Genomic DNA, 16,887 nt, shown 5'->3' on the forward strand with positions numbered 1-16,887 from the left:
TATGTAGATCACCCCAATCCCTAACATATAAATCAGACTTCAGGCTCTTTGAAATTTCTACTTTGAATCAGAAAATTCTGCTTTAAATACTGAGATCCTGCCCTGGCAAGTGTTGCTCAGGGGTTATAGTGTTGGCCTGAAAACCAAAGGGTCGCAGGTTCAATTCCCAGTCAAGGACATTTACTGGGTTGCAGGTTCAATCCCTGTCCTCAGTTGGGGTATTTGTGGGAGACAACCAATTGATGTGTCTCTCTCACATATCTCCCTCTCCTCTCCTCTCCTCTCCTCTCCTCGCCTCTCCTCCATACCTTCTTTACTTGAAACCTCTCTCTTAAAAACTTAACAACACAAAACGACCACATCCACACAACCCCTTTGATAGTCCCCTGTTTGCCCTCAGCTTTTACTGACTGGTTTTTTTTATCAGCACTCTTCATATGTAAATCCTGGTTCAACGTTCTGGCTCTTTCATTTACTCGCTGAGTGACCCTGGGCATCCCATTGAATGGGTTTCATCTTGATGTGTCTCAGCTTCCTTATTCATGGCCAAGTTTTCAACCACCTTGTACACAATGAGATGCTTCAATGGTTAGAAGATGGACACCAGAGGAAGAACTAGTGAAGAAGCTTAGGAAATGGCTGGGGAGGAAGGAGAAACCCCAGGAGAGTAGAAGCCAAGCAAAGAAAATATTTCAAAAAGGATGGGCTGCTGATAAGTCAAACCATAAACCCAGGTCCAAACCCAGGTTTGGTTTCTTAGTAGCTGTGTGCCCTTGATCCAGTTACTTAATTTCTTTGAGCTCAGTTTCCGTAACCTGCCTCATAGAGTTGTTGAAAACATGAAATGAAATGATGCATGAAAAGTTCTTTGTCCAGTAATTACTCACAAAATGCTAGCTAGTCGAATTATTAGCTATGTTTTCAACTTATCAAGGCAGTAGCTGTGAGTTGAGGGGGGAAAAAAAGGTCTCTAAGCTGGGTTTATTCTGCTACCTAGCAACTGTGTATTTACATTTTCAACATCACTTCTTTATCCCTGATTACTTTAGCGAGCACTTTGTAAGCGCCCCGTTGTAATTCAGGACCACCTGTGAGGTGTACAGAACAATTCTATTTTCTCCTCAAGATATAGAGGCCTGGCATAAATTGTCAAAAGCAACTTCAGCTTTGCAGCTTTACCGAGGCCTCTTTGGAAGGGTATTGAGAAGCAATGCCTGGGCCAGCTCAAAAAGGAAAGGCCTGCAGGTGATAAAACGCTGTCCCTACTGATCCACCATGCAAAGCTGAACCCATACAAATCAAGATAGCATGAGGCCAGGTTCCAACAACACGCAAAGGCATCTGACGCTAGGGTCACTCTAATTTCCTGGAAAGTGAATCTGATGAGGCTAGAAATGTTAAGTCCCAAAGGCAGAGTCCACATCTCTGGCCATCTGAGCTCAAACCATAGCACCCTGTGCCCCAAACCCCCTTCTCTGAGCCCACCAAGCTCCTTATACCTTCAAGCTTTTGTCTCTTCCACCTGGGACAATCTTCCTCTTGTACTTCCTTCAAATCAAAATCCATTTCCTTGCATAGTACTCTGATCAGTGTTTCTGGGGCACTATCCATGCTTTTTCTCTATCACTTATCACATTAATTGAAACCTATCCACTTCCAAATCTCCTCTTGAAAGACAGTAATATTCCTGAAGGGAGACACCGTGTCTTATTTAACTTTACAATTCCTACATTGCTTGGCATATAGTCAGCATTCAATGAATATTTAAAGGAACACCTCAGCTTCTCCCACAACCAGGAAATGAAAAATACAATTCAATTATAGAAGGATCTGTTTTGTGTAGAAGTCAGATTGGGGGTCTACAGCAAATATTTTAAGACAAACCATTATTAACCGAAGTTTAGTCTTCTGCAGGAGACCATGGGACAAGGACTAGAGTGATCATAGCCCTCAATTCTAGCCCAGGTTCTGCTAGGGACCCAATGAATGACCCTGAGAAAACTCAATTCTTCATCTTTAAGATGAGGAGTTGGATCAGATGGTGTCGAATACAATTTTTTGGTTTTGATGATCTATGATATCCCTTTTTAAGTCTAATATCCTTCTCTGAAGCTTGTCTTCATTTAACTCCTTAGTGTCTGTGATGGATAATTTGTCAACTTTTTCAAGGCTACTTAAATTTTCATGTTTCACTTCCCAGGAATAAACAATCCCATTCAACACTGAGTTACCAGGAACTTAATAAGTGTGCCCTTTAATCTGTCAACCAAGTGGATGATCACAAGATATTCAATAACCCCTGTAAAATATTCGATAAAACTGGAGGCAGCGAGCTTGTAACATTCAATTCTTTTCCCAGATTCAATTTAATCCCAGAGCACCCAGAAAATATAATTGTGCCTGCAAACAGAATTTCGGGCATTAAAAAAAAATCATCTTCACAATGTTCTGTTGAAATCTTGGTTTTACTGTGTGACTCATGATTGCTTTTCCTTGTAAATTTCCACTCCTTCCACCCTGACTACTAGGATGTTTGCTGTTCAGACAAAAGGAGAGAAAGTTCCAGAGATGGTTGGGAGGCGACCTCTGGGCTTGGGACCCTCACAGCTATCCACGGGCTTAGCAGCCTTCAGGTCCTCTAAGTGTCAATGTCTCCTCGGTGAATCCACCCTGAGAAAGGGTAGGTAGAGCCTTCCTCTCCCAGTGTGCCTGTCACTCTACTGTTGCCAGGACAACAGCACATGGAGAACCAGGGCTTTGGAAGATGGCCGTCCTGGGCTTTACCATGTACTAGGATTCTCAAACTTGAACATGTGTCAACATCACCTGGAAGGCTTGTTACAGACAGTAAGCTTGGGGTTTAGGAGGTTTGGGGTGAGGCCCAAAAATTTACTTCCAAAAAGTTCCCAGGTGATGCTGCTGCTGCTCATCTGGGGACCACATTCTGAGAATCACAGCTTTGAGCAAAAGACTCATCATCTGTGGACTTTGGTGTCTCCTCTATAAAATGGGAATAATACTTCTACCTTACAAAGGGAAGCATAGTGGAGTGGTCTTGGCTGTGGGGTGTCAAACAGACCTGGGCTTAAGTTCCAGCTCAGCTATAAAGTCTGGGGCAAGTTCCTCACTTTTTAAACCTCAGTTTCCTCACCTATAAATAATCAGGAATAATCATAATAGTTATTGAATCCTCCCAACATACTGATGAGATAAGATAATGCATATAAAACTCTCAACTGGAAATGGGCTCATAATTAATGCTCAATAGATGATAATTGGTATTATGAACATTAATAATTATTACATTTTGAGGCCCCAAACTGGGATGATTAAGTGAGCTCACTGGCTGAAATAATCAGAAATCAAAAATATTTCAGTATGCTGGATAACAGGGTCAAATCTCACAAAAAGACTCTGCTTGGATGAAATATAGAGTCCTTTACTTGGGCCCTCAAATTCATCTTCACCTGGGCTGAATGAGGCTGCCTTGTTTGGTAGATACGTGATAGACATTTGGAGGTTAATTCAAACATGAGCCTTGTATTCTGAACCCAGGTTTGGAATCCAGCGGGAGGGTAATGGTAGCTCTCTGAACTTCCAGCAATTAAGCCCCATATAGGGGTTCATATTTGTCTTGGACATAGACATAGGCCAAATGGAGACAGAGGTGTCAATCAAGATTTTGAGTAGACTGAAAAAGAGAAATGTATCCAGAAGAAGGCTGATGTGGGGACTGCTTAGCCTCAGGGAAGGACCTCCAGGGTATACAGGTGGCAGCAGTCCAACAGCTGGTGGAGGGGTGGGAGAGGCAGGAAGAGAAAGACTGACTTCATTATCCATGTGACACCAGAGGGCAGACAAGGGCCAGCATATGGTAGCTGACCAACACATACTTGTGTGCAAAACCAGGAATGAATGAATGGGAGTTACAAGAGCAGATTTCAGGTTAAAAGAAGACAGAATTCATTACCAGAAGAATTGGAACCAAACATGGGCTTGGAGCTAGAAAATCTTATTTTGAATGCTAGTTCCATCACTCATTCATTCATTCATTCATTCATCCAACCAAACAAATCTCAATGAGTATCAGATGGGCAAGATAGTTGAGCAATGGCCAGCGTATGTACTGGTCACCAACCATGAAAGGCCCAGGAATTCATTCTGAGGACTTTAGCCTTGATTTACCTCAGGAGCAATGGGAAAGCACTGAAGGACTTTAAGCAAAAGAGTAAAAGGTTAAGTTGGGGTATTACAAAGATGGGACAGCAGAAATGTATTTAACCTCATTGAGCTTAGGTTTCCTTACTTATGACATCAAGACAGTAATTCCTCCCTGGTAGCAAAGTTTTGAAAATTACAGATAATATGTGAACAGCACTTAGCAAACTGACTGCCCCAGAGGAGCTCCTGAACAAAGGGAAGGCGGCATCAGCAATCCTTAACATGGCATGCTATCACATCCCTCATTTCTCCCGGGAAGGTCATGGTCACACCAATCTTTCCAGAGACCCATTTCTGCAGCTTGCTCACCATCCTCCTGAAAGGATTAAGGAATCTTCCTCGGGAGTTTGCCATCACCCCAGCCCATGCCCACTACATTTAAAAAGTCATGATCTGTCTTCTCCATTTGAATTGTTTTAGTTACATAACACGTTTCTAAAATAATCAGGTTAAAATCTTGCCTGGTGCTTCCCCCCCCGCCTGCTCCATCTCTGCCAAACCACCCCGGGGCCGGTGCAGGGGGGGGGGGTATCAAGCTTGAACATTTCCATACCTGCCTGTAAGGAAACTCTCTTATGTGGTCTGTGGGCTGAAAGACAGGTGGGGCATCAGGCACTAGGACCCACCCTCCTCGGAGCAGCACATAACTCCTAAGGCTACTATATGCTGCCTACCAGGTATATGCTCAGTCACATTGGAGGTACAAAGTCAGGGGAAGGGCCTGGTGGCTCTTAGTGCAGGCTGCTACTGCAGCCCCTGTTGGGCTGTGTCAGGATGCTCATTGCTGAACCATCTGTTTGCACTGCTAGGCTGTGAGCTCTCTGTGGACAGTGGCCATTGCATACTCATCTCTCTGTCCACCTACAGGGCTTGGACCAGCTCTTAAGAAGCTGTTGTGACAATTCCCACAGATTCTGCCTGTGAGAGCATCCAATGTCCTAGGACCGTGGTCAGCAAATTGCGGCTCGCGAGCCACATGCGGCCCTTTGGTCCCTTGAGTGTGGCTCTTCCCAGGCCTTAGGAGTATCCTAATTAAGTTAATAACAATGTACCTACCTATATAGTTTAAGTTTTAAAAATTTGGCTCTCAAAAGAAATTTCAATCATTGTACTGTTGATATTTGGCTCTGTTGACTAATGAGTTTGCCAACCACTGCCCTAGGAGTTCAGGCTTTGAAGTGGACAGAGGAACCAAGGTAAAGCCCTGAGCTCCCAGCCAGCAAGGCTGCTCATCTTGATCTCCTTTCTCTCCATCGCTAGCTTTGAGGTGGAGAGAAAGCTAAAGGTGAGAGGAAAGACATAGGCACTTGGTTTTGAAAGTAAAACATGTGCTTTGGGGTCCAGACCTCACTATCTCTTCATCATGTGACTCAAGGAAGATCTTTTAATGTCTCAGTGCAGCAGTTTTCTCAACAGTAAACTGGGGCTAATAACAAACATACCAATTGTACAGAGTTCCTGTGAAAATGGACTAAGATGCCATATTTGAACATGCTGATCTCAGAGCCTGGCACCTCGTGGGGATCTGATTGGCTCCATGACAGGGCCTGCCCCAGGCCTCCATGTAGGACACAGCTGTGGCCGCAGCTTCTGCCCACATGGTTGAAAAGCTGGCTGACCATCGGGAGAGAAGTGGAGCTGAGCTCGCTCCCAGCCTCAGTGGCCCCACTCAGTGAGACCTGTGAGCGGTGGGCTGCCACTGAGGGTACAGGAGAAGCCAGATAATACTATTTGGCTTCGATCCCATCGTACTCTATGTGTGCAACTTTGAGCTTATTTACTTCAGTTCTTTGAAACTAGGTTTCCTCATTTAGGAAATGATAATATTATTTAATTATGGGGTTCCTAGGAGACTTAAGAGTGGGGTTTGTATAAAGCATCAGATCTAGTAAGTGCCAATAAAAGTTATCTGCCTCTCTGGGCTTTCACTACTAGGAAGCTCAGAGGCAAATTGGAATTTGAAAGTTACCAGCTTGCATAGTTAGATTACTTTTTAAACATAATATAATTCCATTTTAATATAACCTGTCTTTGACCTCCTTGTCTTCATTTATTGTTTTCCTGATCCCGATCATTTATTTCTCTTACAGCTGTCTTATTTTAGGTACTTTGACAAGATATTTCCCAGATTCATTGCAGAACTAGGTGGAGAGAACCTAACTGATGTCAGGAGAGATGGGTCCTCACTATGACTGTGCAAATGCCTGTGTGATGTGGGGCATGGAGTCTCTGAACCTCCGTTTTCTCATCTGTAGAATGAGGGCAATATAAACCTGCTAGCTACCTCCTGGTGCAAGAATAGGATCTCTCACTCCTTTGCAAAAGTACTTTCATAAACTATGAAAACCTTGTAAGAGAAAACATTTATTCTTTGTGAAACGATGCCCCATTTTACTTATTTTTCCAATAATCCCCTTCTCCAAACTGTGCCTGAGACTCATAACACAGGGACAGGTATATATTAAGTGCTGAGAAACGGCCAAGGAATCTCATCTCCAAGGCCTCAGCCATGCCCGTTTCCTTACTCAGCAGAGAGCTTGAAGGCCCAGTGTCTTTTTTGACCTAGATTGTCTTCACCCACCAGAGATGGAACCATTCCACAGAAGGGAAGCATAAGAATAAAGACAGAGTTAAGTAACAGTACCCAATGAGTGAGTCTGTCATATGCCATATGGGAAAGGCAGGCAACCAAAGTCCCTATCATAGGGATTCAACAGGGATTTGTTTTGAAGCATTCTGACTTGGCCTGAAAATGAACAAGAAGATGACACCATGAATAAAAGATACAAAGATAAAGATCTAAGTAAGGATATAAGAAGAAAGCCCCAGAAAACAACCCCAGTGAGTGAAAGATCTCAGAAAAAATAAAACACAACCAGGCACACAGGGCAATAAGATCAAAATCAGATTACTTGACTAACGCCAGCATTTCTTTAAACTGAAAACAATGCATTGTTGGTCCTTGAAATATGACATGCACTCCTTTTTTTCAAGAATGTCAAAGCAATGGCCCATACCCCACACAGCCCCATCACCCTTGCCACCCAGAGGTCATTGTTCCTAATGCAAAATTGAGGGGCTTGAGTGAATGGATGTTGCAGAACTTAGCATAGCAATGACTTGGACTAGAAAACCCCAGAAAATAAACCTTTGCATGGAAAAGCAGAGTTTGAATTAGGTCAGGGCCCACCTGTTCAATAATGAAATAATTGCTCGGGGCAGGTTCATCTGTAATCTTTTCCAATGTGACATCTATTCTTGTGCTCTGCTACTCTCAATGCTTCCTCACCATTTGCAAATAATCCTAGGCTAGGGCCTCCTAAAGACACTGCCGCCGAAGCAGACAGTCACTTCCCTAATGCCTCAAAAATAGATTCAATTTTATATACAGCAGAGTGATTTCAGAAGCAATTTCAACATCTCCAGTGTAAGCATTACTTATATTTTTTTCTCCCTCAAATCTTATTCCAGTGAATCCACAAGGCACTTGGAAAGGCACCTGACACATTCCAGGGCGCTCAGAAGAACCCCAGAGCATGTGTGTGGCTATAGCCTGAGGACACGAGCTGCATAGATTCAATCCTAACATGTTGATTGATGCAAACAAATGCAAAGTTTCTTAATAACTGAGTATAGTGTCAATTGAAATTTGTTTTTCCTGTCTTTTTAAAAAGCAGTATCATTAAAATGAATGCATATACATATATGTCTCTGTGTGAGTATATATAAAACACACATATCAATCCTCTGGAAATAGTGTCTCTGGATTTTAAAATATCTGTCTAGATTCTGTACAGTGTTCTGCCTGTTCCTCTCTGGCTGGCTAATCCACCTCAGTCTTAGGCGCTTTCTTCTGAAGAGTCTAAATTTTGGCCCATGATGTTGTTTCCCCTTAAAATCTAAGAAATTGGTGTTACCCAGGTTTTTATTTCAGGTCAGAAAGCTTAAGGTCACATACCTATAACTTTGAGGTCACAATGATTGTCATGCGTCTTAGACCATAATCTTTTTGTCATTCAGAGTTCTCCAAGGACATTCTTATAAGTTCAAAAAAAGAGTGCACAGAGACTGGCCTGTACAGGAAAGGTTTTGGGCAAATGGGTGGCATTCAGTCAGTATGTGTCATCAGCTAGACTTGCCCCTGGGCCAAAAGCAGGAAAGTCAGTGACAAAATAATACAGCCTGCGGCTGGGGGGAATCCGTAAGGGCACACCAAGCCCATTTCCTTGCTCATCCCTACCCAGGGAATGTATGAGTCCCAGCAATTGACCTTGGTTGAGAATGGAAAAGGACTGGCTTTATGGTTCGGCAGACCAGAAACTTGCTCTGCACTCAGAAAAATGAAAGCTAAGTATTTGTTCATGAAATAATCACTATGTGCCATTAGACTTTGTCTTTAAAGCCATTACTCAACTACAAGAAGTGCTCAGACTGAGCTTCATCAATAATGGGCAAACTGACAGCATGTATCTATTGATAGAAGGCAAGGAGATGCACATGAAATCACCTATGTTGTATTTTTGCCAATATGTTTAACCTGAATGTAATCATGATGAAAAAATCAGATAAATCTGAATTGGGGAATACTCTATGGGACAACTGGTCTACCCTTTAAAAAAATGTCAGCATCCTGAAAGATAAAATACAGGTGGGAGGGCTATTCTAGATGACAGGGGCTGAAGAGACATGATGACCAATCTAATGTGATCACTTTTATTGGATTAAAATAATAATCATGATGATAATAATAATAAATGTTAGGACCATTGAGGAAATTCAACTATGGGCTGGTATATTAGGTATTGAACTAAGGTTACATTTCTTGGATAGGATAAGTTCATTGTGGTTATGTCCTAGTTCTTAGGAAACACATACTGAATTCTCTGGAGAATATATATATATATATATATATATATATAGTCTTCAACTCCTCTTGGAGTTACATGAGGATGAATCAGACAAGAGCCTAACTATTGTCCCAAGTGCCATCTAGGAACAGCACTTGGGAAGGTTATTCTTTGGAAGTTATCTTTTTCTCAATCTTTCAATGAGTTATTTTTTCTCAACCTTTCACTAGAACTGGTGCCTGAGCCACATCCTCATCTAAGGGCATGCTTAGAGAGAGAGAGGCAGGGAGAGAAAGAAAGAAAGAAGGAGGGATAGAGAGAGAGAGAGAGAGAGAGAGAGAGAGAGAAAGAGAACACAAATATCACAAATATGAGCAATTTGTGAATCAAGCCAAAGGCTATAAGAGTATTCATTTTATGCCCCCTCCCAACCTTTTTATAAGTTTTTTATGAGTTTAAAACTAATCTCTCTTTCCCAAGGCAGCACATCAATATTTGAAAAAGCCTTTTCTGCCCTTGAAGTTCAGTATTCTTAACCAGGGTCCCTATAGAACCCCCTGAGTGGCTTTTACAAAACCTACATCCGTCCTTACTCCTCATCCCTGCCCTACCCCTTGTCCCCTCCATACGCCTCTTCCTTAAGGAGATTTTGATTCAGTGGGTAAGGCCTGGAACCCAGATATGTATATTTTGAAAACTGCTTTGGATGGGTTGGTTCTATGCTGCACAGGAGGTTAAGAACAATGGGTCTGAGTTACACTCAGATCCTGGGTCCATCAGGAACTAGCGGTGGAACTCAGAGGAAGTCAGCACAACACCCTGAGCCTTGGAGACCTTCTCTATTAAATGGGAACAATAACACTGGCTGTGGTTAGGGAGGAGGGCGGTCAGTAAACATTTGCTTTTTTTTCTTTCTCCATCTTCTCATAGATCTGAATCATCCCAAACTGATCACATCCAAAGTGATTTTTACAAAATATGATTTCTTCCATTTGTCATTGACACAGTGTGTGGAGGTCATCTGCCCATGCTCACATTCCTTTAGATTCCCTGCATTCCATTAAACCCAGAAAAAAAACAACAACAACACTGGCCGACAGAATGATCTGAACACAAGTCAGTTCTCTGGAGTCTGATCACTAAGGTAACTTTAGGTCACCCGTCTGGAGCATGCCCTCTGGAGGAGGGCCAACCCCAGAATCTCAGACATTTCTGTTGGCTCGGGGTCCTGTATTATCTCCGCGTGAGGACTCAGGTGCTCCTGACTAAATGCCACTTGGAACATTAGCTGGAGCTTGGAACTGGCCAAGGTTTGGGAGGCATAGCTTCCAGGTCTGAATATGCTACTCATCAGCGCTGGGACTTGAGAGAAGCTGCTTCTTTAAGCCTCAGTTTCTCAAGCATTCAAAACAGATACAGCAATAATCTATGACGCATTTACCTTACATGGTTTATATCAAATGTTGTTTTAAAAATTGTAAGACACTCAATTCAATATGGCATATTTTTCTCCTTAAGTGCATAACCATGTCTTCTTCCCCCTTGTTTTTTGTTTTTTTTGGTGTGTTTTTTTTTTTACTGTTATTAGTTTTAACCCATCTTTATTTATGCCACAAGCAGTTAAAATGGCTGACTCCATTTTAAGGCAATTCTTAAATTCTTTTCACCCCAGGATGGGTGGTCCCAACTTTTTCCCTGGAGAACTTTTATCCTGGGCCGTCCCAGGGAAGCACCCCAACCCCATGCCTGGCAGGACCTGACCACTGTGAGGGGTCCACAGCAGAGGTACCAGGGTCAAGTAGGACCACAGATATTCCCTTCCCTTGAGTGAGCTCAACTTACTGAATCCGTTAACATCCTGAGAGCTGGAGGAAAAGCCTTCATCATTGCGGCTGGTGCTGAGCTTGGTGGTGGGTTTGTCGGTCGAGGCCACAGGCCCCATCTCCCTCTGGGCTCCGCTCTGTGTCTCCTTCTGCTTCTTGGCCAGCTTCCTTTGGGACATGTGCAAGGGAAAAAATCACAGTCAGATGGTGCCAGTTGCATTGAGAAGACCAGATTGCTCTCCTTCCCTACCCATCATCCTCAACTGCAAACCTGGTTCAGTCTCCAGAAACAGAGTCAAGGTGAGTCCTCCAGTATCAAGGTGGAATAAACCTAAATCCTTCTAAAACCGTTAGTGGCTTCTATTTACTCAGAAATATGATATGCATCCTGCCTCATCCCCAACTATGGTGTGTTCTTGGAACAGGATGAACTTAGATGAGGTCAGAACAGGAATTCGGTGAGACTAGCATGATGCTTCCCTTACTCTCCTGTCAAAGGCATGAGAGGCCAGATTGATCTTTCTGTTCCCATGGCTCTGAATGAGATTTAAGTGGAGTCTGATCTTTCTCAGGAACTGAGCTCATGAAATAATTAAGAAAACAATGGTAGATTGAAGTAGGGGTTGGTGGTTGGCAGTGGGTGAGGGTGGAGTTTAGGTAGCCTTGTAGCTCAGAAGGAGAAAAGTTAAAGCTAAACTTGATGCATAGCTTTTTACTTAGGCATAATAGACTCTCAGAACCAGATGGACATTTATAATAAGACTAGTTTAGAGCAGTGCTTTTGAATTCTGGTGCAAATTGGAATCATTTGGAGAGCTGAACACACACACAGGCCCAAGCTCATGAAAGTAGGACAGTGCCGGGACCTTTGCATGGCCACCAAGTTCCCCAGGTTATTCTGCCACTGTCCATTGAAGGTTAAAGCCATTAGTTTTAACATCAGGCAGGCCTGGGCTCATACTCTACCTCTACCACCTGGCAGTTGCATGACCCAGGGCAAGTTCCTCTGTGTACTGTGGCAAATAACAGGACAGGCCTTAAAGAGTTGTGAGAATTAAAGGAGACAACGTGTGAAACACATACAGCATAGTGCCTGGCACACAGTGAACACCCAACACAGCTTCTATGCTTGTTTTAATATCATCACCACTGGATCAACTACATTCCAGTGTCTGAAACCCCCTCCAACAGCCCCACTGTGAAACCCCCAGGTTATATCAAGTGATGGAGACTTTGACACCTAAGGAGCTAAAGGGTTAAAAGTTCTTCTCCACATGGATTTGAAATGTATTTCCCTTAAGTTTTAACTGATTTGTCTTCGATCTATCATCAGAGATATAAAAATATGACTAAGCCCTCTTGCATATGATAGTTCTTCAAATGTGTCTGAAAGGCAGCATGGTCCCTCTGGGTTTTCCCAACATTTGTTTATCTAAATATAGTTATTATGTTCCTATGATATGAAAGGTAAAATCTCGAGAGGAGATTCTTCTGGTTGTCTTCCTTCATTTTGCACAGAACTTGGTTTCAAATTTAATCTTGGTCCCTCCTATCTCAACGAGAGAACAGATATCCCAGAGAAGTCAAAGTCAGTGCCATATAAGAAATAATTCTTCAAAGTTGAACCCTCCTGATTATGAAATAGGCAGTTTCAAAAGGTAATGATCTCCCTGTCAGAAGAGGTATTAAATGAAAGGATAAACCTGGACTTAGAGATGTTTGAGGGCAGTTCATCTAGGATCAGTTCTAGTTGGACACTATGCTAGCATCCTCCTTTGCATGGGCCCCTTGACCTAGGTGTAGATCACACAGAATGACCAATGGCACACTTATCAGTAGATGAGTGTAACTTGAGAAGAGTTTACACAGGGGTGGGGAACCTTTTTCTTCCAAGGGCCATTTGGAGATTTATAATATCATTCTGGGGCCATACCAAATTTTCAACTTAAAAATTAGCCTCTATATTTGGTCAGACTTTCATTAACTCACCCCTAATGCCTTTGCAGGGCCAGACCAAATGATTTCATGGGCCTTATATGTCCCACGGGCTGGATGTTCCCCACCACTGGCATAGAACCACCAACAAAGGTGAGAAGGGTGTAGGGGAACCCAAGGTAGAATATATGACCAGAGAGCTACCACTTCTGTGTCCAGAAGGAAAGGGGAGGAAGCAGTCATCAGAACCCAAAAGGAGAGAGTCCTGAAGAGGCCACCTGAATAGAAATGGCCTTCTCTTGAAGGAGCCAGCCAATCCTGAACCAGAGGCATCATGGCCTGGCTACCTCCTCCCCTCTACCCTGACCTCCTACAGTGGCTCTCATTCGCTGAGCCCAATGGGAAGCCAGTGACATGGAGTCCCTATGGATCCCGCTCTGAAAACAGAGAGCGGAGTGCAGAAGCATGGAGACTGGATCTGCTCCAGGAATCCCTACCCAGAAGAAAAGAAGTGATTCTACCTCCCTCCTTTGGCCACAAGTTGTATACAGATGCAACCTAAAATGGAATTCTTTATCTTTTCTTTTCATCCATTGGTCTGGGGAAAGCTGGGCACTTAGGAGTAGGAATGCATCTTTCTTACAATGCTTTGGCCCCCAGCATACTGTTCCCCTAGTGAAACTATTCCAGGCAGATAGAAAAACAACAGGAAAGGTAGCATTGGATCAGTTTTTCTCACCACCTACAGGCAATCAGACAGGGAACGGGGAACGCCAATGAAAGAAAAACGAGCAATTCTGCTACTGATGACATTTTGAAGCTTTATTCTTCATTTATTATCAAAAAGGAATATGTTTAAAAATGTATATGTGACCTTCTTAATCATAAATTTGAAAAGATATACATCAGATCCTTTGCCTCTACCCGAGCTTTGCTCACATCGCCCCAGGAGGAAATAAAAGGAAACTTGATAAGAAAGTAAACTTTAAAACTATAAATGACTATGTATTGGAGTCTTTGATATTTCCCTGGGGGCAGAACTCCTAACCAATCTCATTCCATTCAGGGTAAAATAATATGGAGAGAGCTGTCTTTGGCACAAATCATTGCTTTCCAAAGGGATAATATTAATAAAAAACAGCCTCACTGCTTCTATGAAAAATGGCATTTCACAGAAATGTTTGGGCAGCTCTGAACACCTGGATAAATAAATATATGAAACACTGAGCCTCTCCAAAACACGTATTTAAAAATTGTACAACTGAGTTGTAAAAACCGACATACGACATCCCTAGTACTTAGTAGTTCATGGTTGATGCTACCTGTTCATGATGATGATGATGATGATGATGATGCTCTATAGCAGTGGTTCTCAACCTGTGGGTCGCAACCCCTTTTGGGGGGGTCGAACGATCCTTTCACAGGGGTCGCCTAAGACCATCAGAAAACCATATATAATTACATATTGTTTTTGTGATTAATCATTATGCTTTAATTATGTTCAATTTGTAACAATGAAATTGGGGGTCACCACAACATGAGGAACTGTATTAAAGTGTCGCGACATTAGGAAGGTTGAGAACCACTGCTCTATAGTAATTTATAAAGGTATAGACAGGTGTTTCAGCAACAGGTACACATGCTACAAAGTGGAAATGGAGTTAATACAGAAGGAAATAAAATATAAAATCACAGTCTGGGGACCTAACTTTATCAGAATTCAAATTTTAAGTATTAAAAATCCTCTTGGTAATAAAGGAAAAATTATATCCTTTTCTATTGCCATAGAGTTTAATTGATTCCCCTCCCCTTTAAGAGAAGGGAAAATCCAAGCCAGTGAGGAGGCCATATGAGACCCTCAGACTGTGGCTCCAGCTTCAATTCAGCCTTCTCTTTCACACCTGTCTCCTTCTTAGGAAACACCAATTACTCATCTCCCTTCTGCACCCATCCTTCAATACTCTGTTTCCTAAACATGCCCCCATTCTCCTCCGCTGGCCACCACCTCTTCATCCTGCAAGGCTCAGTGGCTTTCCAGAGTCATATCTTGTTGAGATTTCCCCTAAACATATTTCCTCTTTTCTCTGCTTGGTTGACTCAGCCATTCAACTAGTATTTATTGAGCACCTACATGTGCCAATCTCCGCTAGATGGAAGGAGGTCACAGTGACAAATGACTACACATAACTTTGACCTTCATAGAACAGAGATGCATGGCAAAGACAGGTGCTAAACCGATAATACAGAACAAACATCAAATCACAAAGGTGTTAAAAGCCAAGGAGGAGAAACACAGGAACCTCTGAGAGACGTAATAGCTGGTTTGCGTCCTGGCAGGAGATCAAGCAATGCCTTGTTGCCATGTCAGCTCAGCACTTGACTAGTCCACGCGCAGTGATTCAACTCTCCTGCCCACCAGGGCAAGAACCTCTTGAATGAAGGGCTTTTGACTTCTTGCACCTACTCTAGTTTCTTGCTGAGCGGCTGTACCATAACTGGTGCTCAACAAATTTGTTGCACAAATTTATACTTAAAACCCTACAATCTGAAGTGTAGAAAGATCGTCATCCTACTCTGACTGCAAATTATAACCACTTAGAAAAAGACACATATAAGGAAAAAGGAAGAAAAACCTGCATGAAATTATTTCGTGACTTGGAATATTTATACTTATGAATATTTTTGGCCAATAACAGCATTTCCTTCCTGTGGTTGTCAACAGAACTCTTGGGATGCTCGAGGAATTAATGGAATGTTTACAAAAGTCAGAGATTTCCCCCTCCTCAGGACCTGTAGAAGAGCCACAGCTATAGATGTAAAACAAAAAGCAAAAGAATAAAAACCTCATAAAATATTCATGTGATACAGGGAATGGTCCCATACCTTATGGAATCCTCATATCCTTTAAGACTCACTTATTTGTGACTTCACAAACTTGGAATTTTCTTTTTCTCCTTGTTCTGAAATTCTTGCCAACTGGATCACACAATTTCACCAGCAGGGGGTACCAAAAGCTGGTGGAAAGAGCGTGCAGAAGCCCATGTATTCCTCTGCAGGTGCATTTCTAGAGCTGGGGAATGTTTTAAGACCAGCAATCTGAAGTTTACTGCTTCTGACAGGTGGGGACAGTATGACATGGCCACAGCTCTTGGCATTCTTTGTTCTAACAGATCACTGCCAGGTCTCTCTGACCTTTGCTTGTTAGCTGAGTGAGGGCAGGCGGCAGGGCTGTGCCTGAGCTGGCCCTTGAGTCCTGTGGTTTAGTCTGAGCACCACACTTTATAAGGGAGAGCAGCTGTGTGATGGCTCAGGGAGGGGCCTCAGGGCTGTGAAGGGTTCTGAAGTCATGCTATGTGAGGAGCAGTGGCCGAAATAGACATGTTTTTCATGGAGAGGGAATATTCAGAAGGTTCTCTTCACACATCTGACTTCTGGCTCCATGTGGCCCCAGGGAACAGGTTGGCTTGACAAAAGGAAGGCATTTCTAGCAAAGTAGAACTGTGTGGGTTTCTTTTGGAAGTGCCTAGTGCCTGAACTGCCCTTGCCATTCATTCTCCTTTGGCAACCATCTCTTTATCTTTTAAAGACCAGCCCAAATTTCCCCAATTCTTAGAAGTCATTGTCCCCTTCCCAACATCTTTAATTTCTTCCTCTTTGCGCATTAAGTTGTTGGAAAAATATTTACCGTATTTGCCGGCATATAAGACGACTGGGCGTATAAGACGACCCCCTAACATTTCCACTCAAAATACAGAGTTTGTTATATACTCGCCGTATAAGACGACCCCCTCTTCCGCACACCTTCCACACACCAAATAAAAGGTAAAACAATATCAGATTTGATTTTAACATTTTAATTTATATTCAAATGCTTATGACATGCAGGAAAACTGTCACAAGGCTGTATGTAATCAAACATATACATAAAACAGTGCAAGTTTATTACCGGTAAACATACCGGTAATTCACTAAAGAAAACACACTCTATAGACTGGTACCGTAGATGCTTCTCAGGAACACAGGCAAGCAGCCCACAACCTAGAGGGACTGTCAATGATAGA

General features: G+C 42.7%; 1 protein-coding gene across 1 annotated transcript in view; it reads right to left on the reverse strand.

Moving 5' to 3' along the window:
- PTPRT (protein tyrosine phosphatase, receptor type T) overlaps positions 1-16,887 on the reverse strand; it is a 720,009-nt gene that overhangs the window by 118,338 nt on the left and 584,784 nt on the right. The window contains exon 15 of the mRNA XM_015563947.1: positions 10,911-11,059. Within this exon, the coding sequence (XP_015419433.1) occupies positions 10,911-11,059 (149 nt within the window). The remainder of the gene's footprint in view (positions 1-10,910; positions 11,060-16,887) is intronic.

Source organism: Myotis davidii, unplaced genomic scaffold (genome assembly GCF_000327345.1).
Source record: "Myotis davidii unplaced genomic scaffold, ASM32734v1 scaffold199, whole genome shotgun sequence".
In the NCBI taxonomy this organism is placed as follows: Eukaryota; Metazoa; Chordata; class Mammalia; order Chiroptera; family Vespertilionidae; genus Myotis; species Myotis davidii.